Source organism: Tachypleus tridentatus, chromosome 7 (genome assembly GCF_004210375.1).
Source record: "Tachypleus tridentatus isolate NWPU-2018 chromosome 7, ASM421037v1, whole genome shotgun sequence".
Classification (NCBI taxonomy): domain Eukaryota; kingdom Metazoa; phylum Arthropoda; class Merostomata; order Xiphosura; family Limulidae; genus Tachypleus; species Tachypleus tridentatus.
The window spans coordinates 67,544,869-67,564,503 of NC_134831.1; the positions used below are offsets into that span (position 1 = coordinate 67,544,869).

At 32.8% G+C, this 19,635-nt stretch overlaps 1 protein-coding gene across 6 annotated transcripts in view; it reads left to right on the forward strand.

The window, feature by feature from the left end:
- The first annotated feature begins 3,300 nt into the window (after window positions 1–3,300).
- LOC143255886 (histone acetyltransferase KAT6A-like) overlaps window positions 3,301–19,635 on the forward strand; it is a 78,424-nt gene continuing 62,089 nt past the window's right edge. For 4 of the 6 annotated variants that reach the window (XM_076512243.1, XM_076512245.1, XM_076512246.1 and 1 more), the window contains exons 1-2: window positions 3,301–3,438; window positions 13,617–14,108. In XM_076512243.1, coding sequence (XP_076368358.1) covers window positions 13,830–14,108 — 279 coding nt within the window. In that variant the 5' untranslated portion in view covers window positions 3,301–3,438; window positions 13,617–13,829. Of the gene's footprint in view, window positions 3,696–13,616; window positions 14,109–19,635 lie in introns of all 6 variants that reach the window. The other 2 variants (XM_076512244.1, XM_076512247.1) reach the window with 1 other exon arrangement.

Genomic DNA, 19,635 nt, shown 5'->3' on the forward strand with positions numbered 1-19,635 from the left:
AGTTTTCACTGCAAATCAATCCTTCGTTAGACTATCATGCCAGATACACACTCTGCTTCTTTCAGCTTCGTAAGCCTTTCGATGTATAAGTACAACGGTTTTATAATGCTCATTTCAAATCTGATCACATGGAAATTTATAGATTCTGTGTTTGGTATGTAATCGTACGGAATAAGTGAATATTCGTGTCATTTTTCCAGTTCTTTCAAGTACGGGATGGTTGAACAAATTTGTCATGAATGCAACTTGTGTACACATTCCTTGTGTCATTTTTCCCGAAGAATATAACTAACAGAGCAGGAGATATAATAAAGGAGCCTGGAATAGATGCAATTGTTGTGTTGCATATAGGGACTAATGGCGGAGGGAAAGGTAGGTCACAGGAGCTAACTAATTAATACAAGGGGTTGATAAAGACATTGAAATAAAAGAGACGTAATTATGTCCGAGATACTGCCGAAAATTAACTGTGAGGATGAAGTTATGAGTTGTTCAGTAGGGGTAATTGCTAAGCGTAGGTTAGTATGTATGGATGAGCAGATTGGCTCTTAGGAATTGTGGAATCAATTCATTGGAGGAAGGGAGCTTTTTCGAATGAATGGTTTAGATTTAAATATGATAGGGGTTGGCTTGTTTGTTACCGCCATTAACTCAGCTATAAGGCTGTAAATCATTTTTAAAACTAAGAGTAAACAGAAGTGAGGACCACGATAAACTAAATTAAAAAAGAATTAGAGGCAAAGAAAAGTTTAGCATTGGAAATAAGTTTAGAAATAGTTATAAGGATAGGCTTGATTGTTACCGTTGTAATGCTAAAAGTATAAGAAATAAAACAGATGTCTTCAGCGCACTTATCGGAATGAAGGATTTTTGATATAATGGGAAAACGGAAACAAAGTTAAGTGCAGATGATTTTAATGACAGAAGTTTCTTTGAAATATAGGATTACAGTCTATTTAATAGGGATAGAATACTAAAGAAAGAAGAGGAATGGCTTTATATGTAAAATGTGAGTTATATCCTGTTAAAGTTGAGGATATCAACGATAATAGCAAGTTGATTGAATCCCTTTGGGTCTTGAATCTATTGACTATTGAGTCAATAGTCAATATAGTAGAAAAGTCGACAAATGATTGTTCTATTGTAACATTGGATAAGAAACTAGACCTAAGTTAGCAAAAACATGTATGTTTTATCATTAGTAAAGTACTGTATTATCAACTTGCAGGGTAGTTACTAATTGTTAAATTATATTATTAGTTTAAGTAATTCTCTACAACAATAGTATATTAGCTATTGTCCCACATTGGGACAGCAGGAAGTTTACAGATTTACAACAATGAAATCATGGTTTCAGTTCTCCTCGATGGACACAGCAGATAGCCCGATGTGGCTTTGCTATAAGAATGCACGCATATATTAGTTATTTCAATCATTGGCTATCATATACATACACGTTTGTATTACTAAAATAACATGTTAGCATGCTCCATTGTTCTAGAGCGATTTACCGTAAATAACTGACTTCCAGTCTCATTATTGATAGCAGTGTTATGATTATTGTGTATTAAATTTGCCTACTGTAAATAACTTAGTCTACAAAAGCTGGCAATAACAATATGGCTTCAAAATTCCCATTACGAAGCGTTAACAAAAGCTATTGCATTACGACTATTTCAAGCCAAAAATTGCTTCACCACAAGATTGTAGAATACGTAGAAAATGTTAAATACCATAAGCAGCTGCGCTATAACTATATAAACATAATTTTTTATATCACAAAAATAGAGGGTTCTACTGAACCCCATTGCGTACGTGCGTGGTTAATTCGTGTAAAAGAATATGTAAATTTGAGATTCACGACTGGATCAAGCTCAATTGAACATGCTCTCGATAAGTGTGACGTAGTTGTACATTCAAATTATTTTAGGATCTTAGTAAGGACTTCCGTATATAAGAGAACTTGCTTAGATAATCAGCGGTACTTGAGATTCTCGTGCAAATAATGATTGTTACTCTGGGTACAGTAATTATTTTCGTTAAAGTTATTTAGGTCCGGCATGGCCAAGTGGGTTAAGGCATTCGACTCGTAATCTGAGGATCGCGGGTTCGAAGCCCCGTCGCACCAAATATGCTCCTCCTTTCAGTCGTGGAGGCGTTATAATGTGACGGTCAATCCCACTATTCGTTGGTAAAAGAGTAGCGCAAGAGTTGGCGGTGGGTGGTGATGACGAGCTACTTTCCTTTTAGTCTTATTCTGCTAAATTAGGGACGGCTAGCACAGATAAATCTCGTACAGCTTTGCACAAAATTAAAAAAACAACAACAAATATTAAAGTTATTTATTTTCAAAGGTTGTTATTATTATCTTTTATTTATTTAAACAAGATTATATTTTAAGTGTGTGTGAGGTGATATGTCTGCCTGCTTGTTAGGTTTTCCCGTTGAAAAGCAACCGTAAAAATTGTCGCTAAATGATAAACTGTCTTTTTAAATAGTTTCACTTTTACGAATTACCAGTAAAAAAAGAATACACATCTCATTTCCAACAGCCAGCGTATTTACTGTAATAATCTAGATCGTCAAATGGGCCTTCACTGGGACAGCGATAAGTCTTCGGATTTATAACACTAAAATCCATGGTTTGATTATTTTCTATGGACATTGCTAATAACCCAATAATCCAGTATGGCTTTTCTACAGGGTGTTAGGAAAGTCGCTGTGCAGTTTTGTCTGTTACTAAATATATAAGTGCACAGTGACTTTCCGAACACCCTGTATTGAAAACAACAACAACAAAAAAACTCTGGGCAGATGATATTTGAACGTCACGTCTCGATCAAATCTGAAAGTAACGAATAAACAAAATTACATAACCTGATAATGTAGAGGTTTACATTTGATTTTTTTTTGGTCCAGCGTAATAAAAACAATTATGTCATCACTAAAGTTAAAATCTTCACCCGTAATCAAATTTAAACATATTCTAAAGGATAAATAATTATATTTAAGAATAAGGCAGTATTTAGGTTCTAGATTTTGTGATTATTCGTTTATTGTGTATGTTTGTAAACTTGTTGAGAGTTAAACTTGGTTCATAGTTAGTCCATTAAAACTCCTAACATTTTTAAACATCTGTAGCACCCACTACAACTGGCATTTATCTTCCCTAGTATGTTAATGTGCTCTAGGATATCTTTTTATAGTTCAAGCTACGTGGACTTTAGATATGTTATTCTGCATAACAGTTTTTCTAAATATTATCCTGATTGATATTATTTCTTTTACATATTTTATATTACTTTATGCATTATGGGAATGGTCACACTTTAGAAATTCTCCCCAAGTTTATGGTGTCTCTGAGTCGGGTTGAGAGCAGCCATATTTTCCGCCTTTTTATTCGTGGACAAATGTTGGTGAACTTGATGTTCTTTAAAGGTAGATTTTGCCTTTGATAGTTTATTATTTTGTGTATTATGTTGTAATCTTAAGCAGTATTCGAATTTCAAGGATCTAGAAAAAAAATTGTTTTCAATACAAAATAATTAAGTAGAAGAACTACCGTTGAAATGTTCATCTTATTGCGTATAATAATGGGCTTGTCATCCATTTTTACAAGTCCCTTGTCCGCCGATGTTTCATCTTAGCCCCGTATTCGACCGGCAAAGGCGCGGGCTTGCGACGTCAAAAATCGGGTATGGAACACGAATTGTTCGATTGTGGGCCTAATAGTTATAGTAATATAACGGTTAGGACCATTGTGTTATTCGTTTTATTGTTGATCTTGTTGTAACCTCTACGTTTGAAGTTGAATTCTTAGAATAGCAGAAGTGTTATAAGTGAATGTTTGAAGAGATAATGTAACTAAGTAAAATGTGTGATACAATTTTACTGACTTTTGTGTTAAATTTTACTCTTAGTGTAATTTGTGTAAAAACAAACTATATTCTGGCAATTTCATGTTGTAGTAATGCAAATCAAAGCAAATAGCTTAACAATTAAACTGAAATGATTTTTGCTTTGATAATAATAATAGTTAGAGTTAAGGGTAATTAAAATTTCTGGATTTTTTAACTATTTTACTTCAAATTTATAACAATTTTTATTAAATTAATGACTTGTTAGTTTTGTGTAACTTAGTAACTTTCATTTTTTGATCAGTTAAACTATTGAGTGTTCAAGAAATTTTTTCAGTGAATTAAGTAAAGGTCATGCTCATTTATCGTAGATGGGAAAGGGTCAAATATATGGTAGTGCATAAGTCTTAAGAAGTTGAGAACCTAAGAGTAGGTTATTTAATCACCAAAAACAAAATACTGAATTATCAAAATAGTACTTTAAGTCTATCTACTCAAACAAAACATGAATACTAAATTATGAGCACAGTAACACTGTTTGAAACAAAGTTTACTACTTTTTATAGGTAACAATACTAAGAGAAAGAAATAGATGTGCCTAAGGGTGAAACAAAGCATGAATTTAGGTTTCTAAAACTTCTTAGTTATCACTAAAATTTAAATTACCATTATTGTCAGTTTACAGAATCTTAAAATAGTTCAGATATAGTAGTCGCCTCCATGTGTCCTAACAAAATTTGATAATTGTTGCAAACTGAAAGGAAAAAATACACTATAGATAAGAATTTTGTTGTAAAGAGATGTTAAGATATGTTTAATAACACTAAATTTAACTTACAAATTGTAAAAATTAAATTTTTAGCTTGTAAAAAATAGTTTCAATTTTAAAGTAAAAGATGTGATGAAAGAATAGTTGTACATATATCAGTATCATACACTATAATGGTAATACTGCTTTATGTATTTTATTTTTTTACTTTGTGCTCCTTTGTATATGGGGAAGTGCACAGCTGAAATCAAGGGCAAAAGAATGTCAGTCTTGTTTATAAATTATGAAACCTTGTGTAGTTTATCATAAAATCTTGATGTCTTATTCTTAGTTTCCTGTACTTGTTTTGTTTTTGCCTGCTTCAGTTTTTCTGATGTTGAGGTTCTAATAACTAAATATTGTACAACTTTGTGTAATTTTTATTATTTATGTTATTGGAGGTTTGAAAGTCCAGTGATACGTAATAATTCTATTGGAATGAACCAACACTTGGCATTCAGTAACATGGAAGTAAATATCCTTTCACAGAAGTAGCTTCCCTTAATGTTTAAAATTATAGTTTAATGGCTTTTTAAACTTAATGCATTTGTAGTTGAAAACGAAATGCAGAAATATTCCATTATGAATTGAAAATTTTAAAATTGCTCTGTTTTTAACATGCTATACTAAAGTATATTTGTAAGTATATCTTAATGCTAATCTCTCTTAAGATCTTAGCAAGGACTTTTCAAAATATTAATTAAAACTTGTTTTGTTTTTGCCTGCTTCAGTTTTTCTGATGTTGAGGTTCTAACTAAATATTGTACAACTTTGTGTAAGTTTTATCACTTATGTTATTGGAGGTTTGAAAGTCTAGTCATACGTATTAATTCTGTTGGAATGAACCAACACTTGGCATTCAGTAACATGGAAGTAAATATCCTTTCACAGAAGTAGCTTCCCTTAATGAAGCTTTAGTTGAAAACGAAATGCAGAATTATTCCATTATGAATTGAAATTTTTAAAATTGCTTTGTTTTTAACATGCTATACTAAAGTATATTTGTGAGTATATCTCAATGCTAATCACTTTTAAGATCTTAGCAAGGACTTTTCAAAATATTAATTAAAACTTGTCCTAAACATGGTGTTTATACCAGTGAGGAACAAATTTCACCTTGTCTTGTTTGAAAGTTTTTCAGTTAATTTGCGAGTCCCATTTATTGAGCTTTTTAGCCCTACCAATTACTTCAAAATATTATGCAACTGTTGAATAATGAACATGAAGTTTGTCAGCAGTTCTTTGGTGGGTATCTGATTCAGTTAAGGCCTTCAATTCTTTTTTTTTAATGGCTAAGTTTATGAATGCCATCTTTAAAAAAATTGAACATCCTTTGATGCAATGCAGTCTTAGAAGACTGTTTCAATTGACTTTTGATTTGGTGAATATGATGGATAATGTAAAATTTCATTGAAGTTTGTTTAGCATTTGGACTGTAACATGAGACATGCAGTCAAACATTGTCATGAACCAGTATGTGTCAATTGTTGATACATAATTTCAAGTTCACAACAGTATTTTTCTGCTGTGATTGTTTCTCCTTGGTATAAGAATGAATAATGGATCACACTTGCTGACTATCACCAAATACTGACCAAAAGCTTCTTAGGGTGAAGAGCTGATTTTGGCATGTGTTTTGGTGCTTGTTCGTAATCAAACCACCATTTGGATCATCATTGATTGTTGTAAATAATCCATTTTTTATCATAGGCAACAATTCTATGGAGAAATGGGTCATTTTTTTATTGTGAGTAAAGAGTGAGGAACAAATTTCAACTTGTCTTTTTTGAAGGTTTTCAGTCAGTTCATGAGGTACTCATTTATTGCTTCAAGATGTCAGCAAAATGTTGAATAATGAATATTAAGTTTGTAGACACTTCTTTCACTGTGTGGTGGGTATCTGATTTAACTAAGGCCTTCAATTCTTCCTCATTAATGACTGTTGGGAGGCAGCTTCGAGGCTCATTTTCAAGGCTTATGTTACCAGAACAAAATATCCTAAACCAGTTCACTCATTAGCTGTGTCATCACCAAATGCTTGATTTGATATTATGAGCTGCTGTTGCCACATTGTGACCAAGTTTGAATTCAAACAAGAAAATTACATAAATATCAATTTTATCTGTGGTGACATAAACCAGTATAAATATGATTTTGTTTTTGAAATAAGAACTCAAAAGTGAGAGAAATGAAACAGACAATATACTGTATTATTCTGACATGTACAATAGTGTTTCTCATTCAGCCACTTAAAATTGAGTTTCAGATTTGCCCATGAAAATCTAACATTTTATATGCAACAGCCTGATAGTAAATTAAAATGTAACATTATTTATTATAACATAAATATACAGCAAGCTACAACCAGAATAAATAATAACTAATTATTTTGTTTGCTCTTGAATTTGTGGTTCAGTTGATAACACCCATTTACCCCATCATTCACCCAGTTGGGAAGCACTGATTCAGGTTGTATGGGGAAAGGTTTCATAAAAAAGCAGTAGTATGGTGTATAAACCTGTTATGGTCTGCGAAGATAAAACAAACAAACAAAATTAACAATTTTGCAAACAAAGGTTTAAGAACCAAACTACTAAGGATATGATGTAGAAAGGATTCAAAATTCTGTGTAGGTGTTAATAAGTTTACAACCTTTCATCATATCTGTTTTCAGACTTTCAGTAGCTACAATGGATCATTGTAAAGAATATCTTGAAGCATGTGTAGGTGAAGGTTCTCCTTTCATTTCATTTTCTAGTGGTTTGGAAATGTTTGTGCTAGACTTGACTTGTGAAACAAACTTATCTAATTCAAGAAGAGAGTTAAATGAAGGTTATTTATTAATTTTAAACCACCACCCAGACTTGTATAATGTTGTAATATCTGTGGTAAAATTAACTGCACATTAAAGATAAAATGGACATTGAATCATTAAAATATGCTAATAGTAAGATTTTTGGTGAATAGTTAAATGGCTTGGAATAAAATGTTATATTTTGTTGTTATAAGAGAAGATGTTAACAATATTTCTGACTTTGAAAATTATGTGGAAAATATTGGAAATTACCTGAATCATGTAGATGTTAACCCTTTGGTAATAAGTAGAAACATTGAGTTGTTGATGTTCCTCATTCATTTAAAGAAAGTAATGAGAGTTGCCCTGGAACTTACTGTCCACTTTATTTTTGCCTGATTTTTTTCCAGTTGCAGTTTCAATGTTTAGTCATGGATAAATTGAGCAGAATATGAAAAACAAAATTTGGAGTTTATGTGATATTTATTTGATTATTACCTTAAAAGAGTATTCACTTGGGCACAGTATTTATAAACAAGACTATCAGCAGATCTATGCTATAGAACATGTATAGTGCGAGCCTGACTGACCCACGAGGAATAATAATTATGAATATGCCATACATTTCAAAGGAACTTGCAAAACCAGCTTGTGTAGACATAATCTTGTAGTATAAATGATAAATAACTGATACACACATTGTGGGATGTTGATTCTTAGTAGCTAATATTCTCACAGATGTGCATGATGTTAAGAGTAACCAAAGGTATAGGTACTTTACCAGTTTCAACAAATAAAAAAGTTATTTTTATAAGACGACTTAAGTTACATAATTATTTCATTCAACCTATGTTGGACATTTTTAACAGTATACATGTAACTTTAGTATCTACAAAGTTTAATCTTATGAAATTTGACAAGATGTGCATAATCATGAAATGAGATGCAACTTGGAAACAAACTATATTTTCATACCAGAAGCTTTCATTAAAAATTCAGTTTTAGATGATCTAATCTTGTTTCCAGAATCTACTGTAGGAAAACTTGTGTAGTTAAATTCATGTTAACACTATATTACATCATATCGACAAGTAAAACATTTTTGAGATTACAACTACTAAGAAATATCAAAGAACAAGTTTGCTTTCTGAATCTAAAGATTTTACTTATATTTTAGAATACAGGTTTGTATTTCCAAACTTTATCTTGTCCATCATTCAGTCTTAAACATGTTTAACATTTGAATCAAATCACTTTTGATTACTTTAATTTTCAGGGAAAACAAGCCTTATAACTTCATGTTTCTTCTCTTATGTAAAAGTATTAAAATTGTGTGCTTTGAACTTGTTTTTTGAGAGATTTTTCTTAATATGTTTACCAAAGTTGTATGCCAAACTCTGAAAAAGATCCACCAAGCTCTTGTACAAGATTGCAGTAATCTTTTTACTTCAAAATTTGAAATGCCTGTAGTTGGAATTGAGAATTTTGCCTTCTTAATCATGACAAAACATTCATTTGAAGAATGTTTTTAATTTAATAAATGACCATCCAATGCTTTTATCAAATATGAAATGCTTTTTTTTTCAAGTTATAACATTGTATATGCATTAAGTTCTTAGTAGTATTATTTTCAAGCTCACTCTCTACGCTTTGCCTTAATTCTAAACATAAGACTGGGCTAATGAAAGGACATATTGGCCTTTAAGGTCACTCTTTAAAATCAGCCCAATTTAAATACAATTCTTCACATTCATAAAAAGAAATATTAACCAAAAATGAGTTATCATGTGCAAGAGGTATTTCATCCAAATTATTTTTAAATTTATGGAATTTGGTGTGTTAATACAAAAGTCTTTTTCCTATATGTATTTTGATGGGCACAAAGCTTAATTTTAGGAAGGGGAATTTCGGATAGAGATGAAGCATTCAAAAATTGCTTTTATTTAAGTAAGATGTATTTGCAATACCACCTATATTATCATATATCAGAAATAATCATATAGATCTGGAAGGTAAATACCAATAATAGCACACAGAACATTGGAAATATGACAAATGTGTAAGAAAATTCCCAAATATGGCTCATGAAGCACAAGCTTTGTATTTGAGAGACCCACTTCTTCCATTTAATTGGTACCTGTCAGGGTTTGCAAGAGCCACAAAGATATCAAACCCTATCATATTATTCGTAATCCATATATATGGAAAAATCATGAAACCCATATCATTAAATAAATTGTGGAAACTTTGAGCAATTATTAAATTTAATTTTGTTTTTATGTTTTGGTAGATTGTTAACTTTAATTTAGTTTGAGTTGTTCAAATGTGTTCTTTGCACTTCATCCTTGATATATGGCAGACAGTCTTCTGCCTAAAATGAGGATAACCATACATTTTGACCCAAATTGGGTAAATTAACATCTCTGTACCAGAGATGAAAAAACTGTTGATTTACTGACTACTCACTTTTGTCAGATATTCCTGCTTATGTTGTTGCATCAGTACACACTTGCATGTGCACATTTTTTTTCACATCAAATGAAACCATTACCTCCACAATGTTTCTTAAAAGTTGTATAAAGTAATGGGAAGACAACTGAACACAGTAATACAAATTAAGCCATATCAGAGTTGATACAATATACTTACACTTCTATGATGTTCACTGTTTTTAAACTTTGTAAAGAACAAATTCCCCAAAGAACCTCCAACTAATAACATTCTTCTGAAAAAAAACAACAACAAATGCATGTTTGTAACTTTTTTACCAATTTTCCATCCACATCTTACATTTTTTCATCATGAAGAATATCATCAAAGACTCTCTGAAAGTTAAAACACAACAACAACCACCTCTCTTTTTATATACTATTAAGTAGAAAAATCTATACTGTTTCATTAGATTTAGTGCATTAAGTATACAAAAAGAGCAAGGTGAATAGCTGGTCATTCAGCAAAATAGTTGATTTTCACCTAAAAGAAGCAACGAATAAATCAAAAGTCAAATGTAGACTTTCCTATTCATGTATTTTAGCAACAGTTACAAAGTAACTGTATATATCACATAATCAGCTGTATGATTTAAAAACCTTTTACTTACAATAAAACATAAAAGCAATATTCCTGATCTTAAGTATTCCATGGGAACTGGTGCAACAGACGTGAATTATCTTTATGAATCTCTTGGTGATAAGTAGGAAAATAAAAAGTAGATGAAATTCCAAGACCAGACATGAATCAAATATGTGAGCCTCATTTATCTTTAATAGGTCACTAATGTGTAGGCAGGTGTCTTAAGGATTGAAAAGTTTCTATGTTACTTCTGTTTTTAAAAGGAGTGATAAAGAGTTTTCTTGGAAATAATAGGTCAGTTAGTTATGTTTTTACATTGAGGAAAATTCTATAGAAAGTGATAAGAAGGCTTTGGAAAATAATTTTGTACAGTACAATATAATAAAGTAAAGCTGACCTTCCATTGTACCCTAAGTATATTTCTTGATAAAAATTCAAGTTTTTTCTTCTTTTCAACTACATTTTTGTTTCAGCTTCTCGTGGAATAAAACATCCTTGTAAAAATACATATAGTCAATTTTTGAGTACAGTCTAACTGCCCCCATTATTAACTTAAGATTGCAAAGTGTGCACAATCTGATGGTTGTGCAATTTGTAGTTTCTTAGTAGCATGAGCAATAGATACTTTCTTTTGCAAAATAATCAAGTTATCTTTTCTGTTATTTGTAAATTACTTGTAGTAACTGTAACTTCTATTTTGATGATGAAAAACTGAGTGATTAAATGCTTCTTTAGCTTCGATATATTTTGAGATTAAGTTGAAGCAAGTGCAGTGGCTTTTGTTAAATTGCACTTCTTGATATTGTTACTGTTTAAATAAGCTTTAATTGCATATATGATTTTTATGGGTAATTGTACACTTTCTGTCAGTCATATCTTGAAATAGGAAGATTCTAATAGTTTTAATAGAAATTGTCAATTTTATGCTAATCTAAGTTACATTGACTTGGTATTGTTTTGCTAATGCAGTTTATAAACCTATGACAAAAGTGCTTGAAACAACTTCTTTTGCAAGTTTTATATTTTGTAGGTAATGTAGAGAACTAAAAGGCCACACTCGATTCCAGCACCAGTGGTTACAGTAATGGTTATGAAGTTTCATGTTGGTGTCAGCCATTACTGAATGACCAATTTCACTATTTCTTTAATGTTTGTCATAATAGTGGCAAACGATTCTTTAAAACATGCACAGGGAATTTAACACAAAGAGCTGGCTAAGGTGAAGTCTACTTTTATTCAGCAAAAAGAGATTAAGTATATATATTTCACTATGTTTCTTAATGTTTTAGTAGTTATGACAAAGTAGGTAATTGTATAAAAATATGCCATTAAGTCCCATACAAAATCTAAAGTAGTCCCAGTTTTTCCTGCTAATGCCTATAGTTTTTTTTTTAAACTTTGTCGTACCAGTCAACTTTTCTTAATAAATTTGTTGGAGGGTCTGAAAAGCCAGTGTAAATTCACCATGTTGATAAAAAGAATTAACCCCTCTAAAAAAGATTTTCAATAAACAATGGATACTCTTACAGATTTATATGTACCACCAAAAAGAACAAGAATCTCCCAACATTCACAATAAAACCAAGTCCTACACACATCAGTGATTTCTTTACCCTATATTTTCAAGTAAAGAAAAATATGTGAAATAATTTTTGGATATTTAATGTCAAAGTTTATTTTGAAGCAAGAAAATGTCAGTGAAACATCCCTAATGAAATGAAACCAACCAACCAACAAGCTTAAAAGAAAAACTTATATACAGTGCCTTTTCTTATTTGCATGAAGGCATAATTAGTAAACTTTGCTGCTGGTGTTAAACTCTCGAGTACTTCTAACTGTGTTGAAGATATTGCAGTATTGCATTAAGATTTTAAAGTTTGCTTTCTAATTCTTAAGTAGTCATAAGAAAAAGCATGTTTAAAAAATGTACCAATTCTGTAACGTTTCCCTAAAGTGTCATTACACGTGAAATTTCCTAGAAGAATCTGAGTTGTTCTGTCTCAAAGAACCATTTAAAGAGTATTTTGTTTTTGTTTCATAATAATTTTCACTATGCCTTTGCCTTATGATATGTAACATTATATTGAATTAAATTTTGAAGCATTGTTACATATAATGAGATTTTATTCCTTTTTTTTTAATTAAAAATTTCTTTTATCACATTCATTTAGGAGACAGTGGGATAACAGAGTAGTTATTGCCACAGAATCTTACATTTTAAGAACTTCATGAACTAAAATAAAATCTCAAAACAATTTATCATTGCAGACTTTTACTGATAACATTTATGCAGCATAAGAATAAATGTTTGAAAATTGCTTTATAGAAAACATGCAATTTGTGAAACATTAAAATACTGCCATAAAAGGTGAACTGAGAAAAAAATTGTTTATAAAGATATATTTACCGTAATTTCTAAGTAAGAAATAGTTACAATTATGTTATTAAAAAGCAAATATGAGAAAGTTGAACTGTAATAAATGTCATTATTTTATAAATAACACATAAGCATGCTTCACAGTTTACTTTGTGTATAGATGTTTAATTCGTGTTTGAACTTAGCTTTTGTTAGAAAGAATATTATTATTATTGTTAGGTGTTTAACAAACCATAGATTCGTAAAACTTGGAACACTTAGACAAAGTAGAAAGGTGTGGTCTTTGTCTTTTTTTATTTGCGTTCATGATATTGATAGGGGCATAGTTGACATTGTAATAGTTACAGGTGTGCAATTATTAAAACTGGCTTTCAAAGTAAAGTATCATAAAAACATTGGGATACTTAGACCAAGTAGCAAAGAAAATATTTTGTCTAATACTATGTAAAGAAATGACAAATTCTGCTACACATCTAGTTCCTTGATAGCGGTTGTAAGGTACAGAATCTTCACAACTTTCATAGTTGCTCATACCAAGTCATTTAGGTCAAAATACCTCCCCCCCCACACACACACACATGTGCGCTCGTGCACTTTTATTTTCTGTATTGTATACTAATATATTTCTTGGAAACATAAATGTTTTTATAATTGGTTGTGTAACTTGAGATGATGTTATGTTGACAGAAAATTGTTTTATGTTTTTAGGTAAACGAGGAGAGGGGTGAATTTGCTGAAAGACTTGCCATAAGTTTATAGTGTATTTTTGACATATATAGGATTGACTGAACTGAAACCATACTGAAGGTATGGATGTTGGTTAAACAGAATTTGAGGACTTTAAGACTCCAGAACTGGGTTATTTATTAGATAGTCTGTGATAATTATCTAAATTAGCATGTTATTGCTTGAACCAGTATAATGTTGCCAGCCATGAGAGACAGTGAAGCTGCAAGTGAGGATAAGGATGGAGATGAAAATAGTGCTAATGAAAAGGGTCAGACTGTAGAGTCTTCCCAGGCTTGTGCAAATCCTACTTTCACAAAATGGCTGCTGGAAGCTATACATAAAGTGAAAACACAGAAGCAGCGTCCATCAGCTCAGCGTATTTGTAGTGCTGTACGACAGAGCCATAAAGTTAGTGAGGAGTCAGTCATAGAACAGCTGGAGTTGGCTGTGTCTGATGGAACTGTGTTACAGGTAAGCACATACATATTTACATTTAACTAATGCATATAGTCTCTTTGTACTCAAGGGATACTTAGCTGTTTGCATTTATTGTAAATAAAGATTAAAGACTGTATATCCATACAATTATTAAACTAGCTTGTATTTGTCAAAATGTAACATTCTCACATTACAAAAGTGTAGGATTATCTGTATATTTACAGTTGTGTAGATTTCTTTATAATTGTTATTCAACTACAAGCTTGTCTCATTTTAAAGCTCTTCTTGTACTGTAAGTTGCTTTATTATTTCAGAATTAAACAAAATAACCTGATATAAAAGTGAAGTGAACTTGCATCAGTTGGAAATTTGGAACTTCACCACTCATTACATTCTATATTGTCAGATGAGGTAACATCTTGACAATATAGTACTGCAAAAGAAATTGAATTATGATAAAAATGTTATTACAAAAGTATGAAGCTCAACGTTTAAAAGTAAAGATACTGCAATTTATCAAAGTAAACAAAATGTGTAATATAGATAAAGAACTTTAAAAAGGAAGACCTGAGACCACAGTCTCATGAGTATCATTTTTATTGTCAACATAGTTTTAGAAGGTAGTTTGGAAAACAGTTGAGCATCCTCTTCAAAGTCAGGCTAGATGTGATATAACTTGGCTAACAAATATGTATATCTCAAGTTTGCCAAATACCAGATACTGTGTTTCCTAAAATGTGTTCTTTTACATACACAAACACGCATCTATAGTAATATTTTTGAAGTAAAAAACTTTACTGAAATGTTTGGCATATCATTTAAACCTTCAATAAATATGAAATTCTGAAAAGTCTTAGAATTCTGATCTTTGACCTTCAACCAATAAATGTGTTTGACAAGTAGGCTCTTGGTTGCTAATACAGTTGGCATGAAACACCAATGGATCTTATGTAATTCAACACTGTGTAGCAGGCCTTGACAAATCCTGGTCACCATAGCAATTAAAAATTTCATTGTGGTGCTCAGTATTTTCTCCCATTTTATTCATTCATAAGACTTTGCTACGTAAAACTCAAATATAGAACAATTTCAGACTCTTGGAAGTATGGAACTTCATTACTGTAAAAGTAAATAAATATGTATAGCTTCCATTTCCTGGTACAAATAGTAGTGAAATTAGGTTAGGTACATCTGGCCTCTGAGTGTTTGGATTGGACCCAAGATCTGAAAATATTTGTCAAGGTCTACTGTACAGTAAATATTACATAATTGTTTCATCTTCAAAACATTGTAAATTTTAAGCTGCATGAGAAAAGTAGCATGTGTGTGTATGTGTTTAAAATGTGTAATTTTACACATAATTGAAATAGTGAAAAATTTGAAGACCATCAGTACCTTGGTTTTTATTGAATAATTAGTACCACAAAGTTGTGAAATTCATGTTGCCCAGTATCTCTAGAACAAGAAAGTTTTGCTGTTATACTTTACACATTGGACAAATATTATTTTTCAATCATATGTTCCTTTGCAAGAAACACTCCAGGTAAAGCTATAGGGAGCAAGGAAGGTCCCTGTAAATTCTGAAATGCAGAAATGTAGCATATGTAAAAATGCATGGATCGAAACCTCAAAACAAAACTAAATACATATCTGTTTAATTCATGAAACATTAGTTACACACACTGTAAAAGCTATTTTTAATATGACATTACTTTTGTCTATAGAAGAAGTCCAGTAAAGCTTGACTGTCAGTTATAGGAGAATGTATATTAAATAGTATTTCTATAAAGTTACATTTTTTTAGTTTTTTTATGTAATAATTTGTAATGGTTTTAGTTAATAAATAGTCCACTTTCCTTTTCATAGCATTTTATTTAAAAACTGAAAAAAATTAACAAAATGTTAAGGTTTGGATATACATTATATTGCTTCTAAAGTGTTTATACATGCATATGTATAGATTGATGTGATTTAAATTTGATTGATAATATTTGCATACACAGATGGTTTATTTACTTTGCACTGAAAAAGTCTAAACATGTTTCAGTATTTTGTATGATGTGAATCAGACACTTCTTAAGGTGCATGTATTCAAAAATTGTTATTTTACTTACTTTTAATAAACACTAAGGATTTGCATGTTTGCAAAATAATACATATGATGTAGGTGTCATTAGTAAATATTATAGAGTTAAATTTACAGAAATTTGTGTATTTTAAAGGAATTGTTTCCACAGTTCACTGTTAAGTAAACCATAAGTTTGACTGTTTTGTGAAGTGGGCAAGTAGATTTTGTTAGTTTTTTTTGCACCTTAATTAGTTGTCCTATTGTGACTCATGGGTTTTATTGCTAAATTCTAAATGTTAGAGATTGACAGCTATTATGTTTCTATTTCTAAGAACTTATGGTTGAAAGAAAAGAATGTTATTTCATCTATACGGTGTGTCATATCCAGCAGCAATGAAGTTTTGCTTCGTACCATGGCTTGTCAGGCTGTCTGGGATATGACAAACATTGTTGTGGTTTAAGCACTATTTATATCATCAGTTTCCATGAAGACTGACTGTAATAATTTGAGTTATGTTAAGTAAAATGTAGTTATCAATTTTATCGTAGTCATTTACAAATTGATGAGGTACGTATATAGACACGCAAACACACACAGTACAATTACTTGGTGATTAAAAGCAGAGTCACTTTTATGTTAGTGGAAGAATATCACAATCAAGGCCTGTTTTGATATCTTTATTACTCGTGCAATTCAGAGGAATAGTTGCTTTGTCAGTCAGTATCGCAATTTATTGATGATACAAATGAAGAAAGACTTATTTTGAGGATTTCTCTTTTTGTACTCACAATTACCTTAATAGTCTTTGAAACGTGTTTTAGCATTAGAGAAGGATAATATAGTGATCTCGGGGTATAAAAAGTTGGTAAACTTTTGTGAAGAAAGTAAAGGGTTTAAGTTTATTTTTTAAGATACTCTTGAAACCTCTAACTAAACATTTAACTGTGATGACAAGAACTTGGAGAATTCTGAATTACTTACGATGTTCAGTTTATATATTTCTTTATTAAAACCCCTCGGTGTGGATTCCTGTATGTGGTGAGGGGACCTCCCAGGGAAGGTTCTGTTCTATCTGGTTACCTTCTCTGGGATCTAAACATCCACCCACATGTTTGTCGTGCGTGGCGACCCGTGAAGGGGAGGAGAGGATCCTGGTGGTTGAGGGGTCCTAACACACCACTTTGGCCTCGAATTCCTGTAGACGGGCGGCCTTTGGGTGGCCCCCCTTGGGTCAGTCGGCTGGTCCACTTGGGCTAGAGTCAACCAAGTACCAGTGTTGGAAGTTCTCAATGGGTGTTGTGGACATTGTGCCTGATGCTGGTGTTTGGGTATAGTGCTCACGAAACCCTGGCGTTGCTGCATTGTCCTTGCATGACTTTGTAGTGCGTCCCCTTGTAGGGCTCCATGGTGGGTGGGGTCAGTGGGTACTGAAATGTTTTCTTTTTCCTATGGATCCTCCAAAACATTTAAATAAAATTGTAAAAAAACAGTCAATGGGTAAGAGACCACGTCTTGAATACTCAGAACAGCAATCTTCAACATCAGTAACACACGCATTCCTCATTTTCTTATATTACATTCTCTTCGAAAACCTTTAGGGCAAATGTCCCCTTTTTTTTATTCAAAAGGGACTAGAGGGACTTGCTGGCTCTCCAAAGTCAGTAAAGAAACTTCGATCTGGTGACATATTGATTGAAACATCCACATCCCAACACAGTGAACTCCTCTTGAATTCAAAGGCAATTGGGGATATACCTATTGAGGTTACACCCCATGCTACCTTGAATTCTTCACGTGGAGTTATTGTTGAAAGGGATTTGAAGAACATTCCCGAGTCAGAGATTCTCGCTGGTCTCTCCACTCAAGGAGTTTCTGCAGTGAGGCGCATCTCCACTTGCAAAGATGGAGTTACACTACCAACAAGTACCCTCGTTTTAACATTTACTTCACCACGTGCACCTGCCACCATCAAGGCAGGTTATCTCATTTGCAGGGTTTGGCCATACATACCAAACCCTCTTCGATGTTTCCAATGTCAGAGATTCGGCCACTCAAAGACATCTTGTCGTAGTTCCCTGACATGTGCTCGTTGTGGAGGCAAGGACCACAATGCCTATGACTGTGACATGAACCCACATTGCGTAAACTGCAATGGTTCACACCCCTCTTACTTTCATTCTTGCCCAAAATGGTTGGAGGAAAAAGAGGTGCAGCGTTTGAAAACGACACATAACATTAGTTATCCTGAGGCTCAGAAATTGCTGTCCACAACTCCATCTCGACATATGCTGCTGCACTTCATTCCACAACTACAGTGGGAGTGCAGACAGATCTCTCTGTGCCTCCAAGAGAATCGTTTTCAAAACAAATGGAAAGCCTTTTGACCTCCATGGTTAAAAAGGTTGATGAATTGACTTCCACACCCATCTCTGTTCCTCCCATACCTTCCAACAAACCTCAAGATCCACATCCTTCAGTTTCAAATACAGGCATTTCTTCTGATACATCTTTTTCTTCCACCACAAGAGACAAAACAATTATTCGTTCACGTCCTCAGTCACTGGATTCCCCTTCCAATAACAAAAACCTGCCCACCCGACCCAGAGCAGGATCCATGGAGGTTGATAGACCTCCTCCAACTAAAGACAGTAAAGAAAAAAAGACGTGGTCGTAAACCCGAAGGGTTCTCCAGCCACTTCACCTATCCGTTCTTAAAATGGCCACCTTGATACAATGGAACTGTTGAGGTTTACGTTCTAATCTGGATGATATCAAAAAGCTGATTGCTTCCTACCATCCTGTTTGTCTTTCTTTACAAGAAACATTTCTCAAAACTGCTGATACTGTCTCCATTCGGCAGTTTTCTTTGTACAGAAATGACAGGTTGTGTGATGGTGGAGTACATGGAGGGGTGGCACTGTTGGTTGATCAACACGTGCCCACCCTGTCTTTGTCACTCAACACACCCTTGGAGGCTGTAGCCATCCATGTTTCCTTGGATCATACCATCACTGTTTGTTCTCTGTACCTGTTCCCTGGAGAGACATATGATCAATCAGATCTTGATGCTCTCGTTGAACAGTTGCCATCTCCATTTCTAATCGTAGGGGATTTTAATGGACATCATGCCCTTTGGGGAAGTGCTATTATTGATGGGAGGGGCCGATCTGTAGAGCAGATGCTCTCTGATCACAATCTTTCTCTTTTCAATACTGGTTCTTCCACTTACTTTCATGTTTCATGCACCTAGTCAGTCCTTTACCGCTATTGATCTCTCAGTTTGCTCCCCTTCATTATTCTCCCATTTTTCATGGAGGGTTGACAGTAATCCACTAGGCAGTGATCATTTTCCGATCCTTTTGAGAGAGACTGGCCGTGGTCGATGCCACCCTACCCGTGTGCCCCAGTGGAAGCTGGATCAGGCAGACTGGTCCACTTTCACTGCTCTCGCAGAACTTGATCCTGCCATCGTAAATCAGTCATCAATAGAT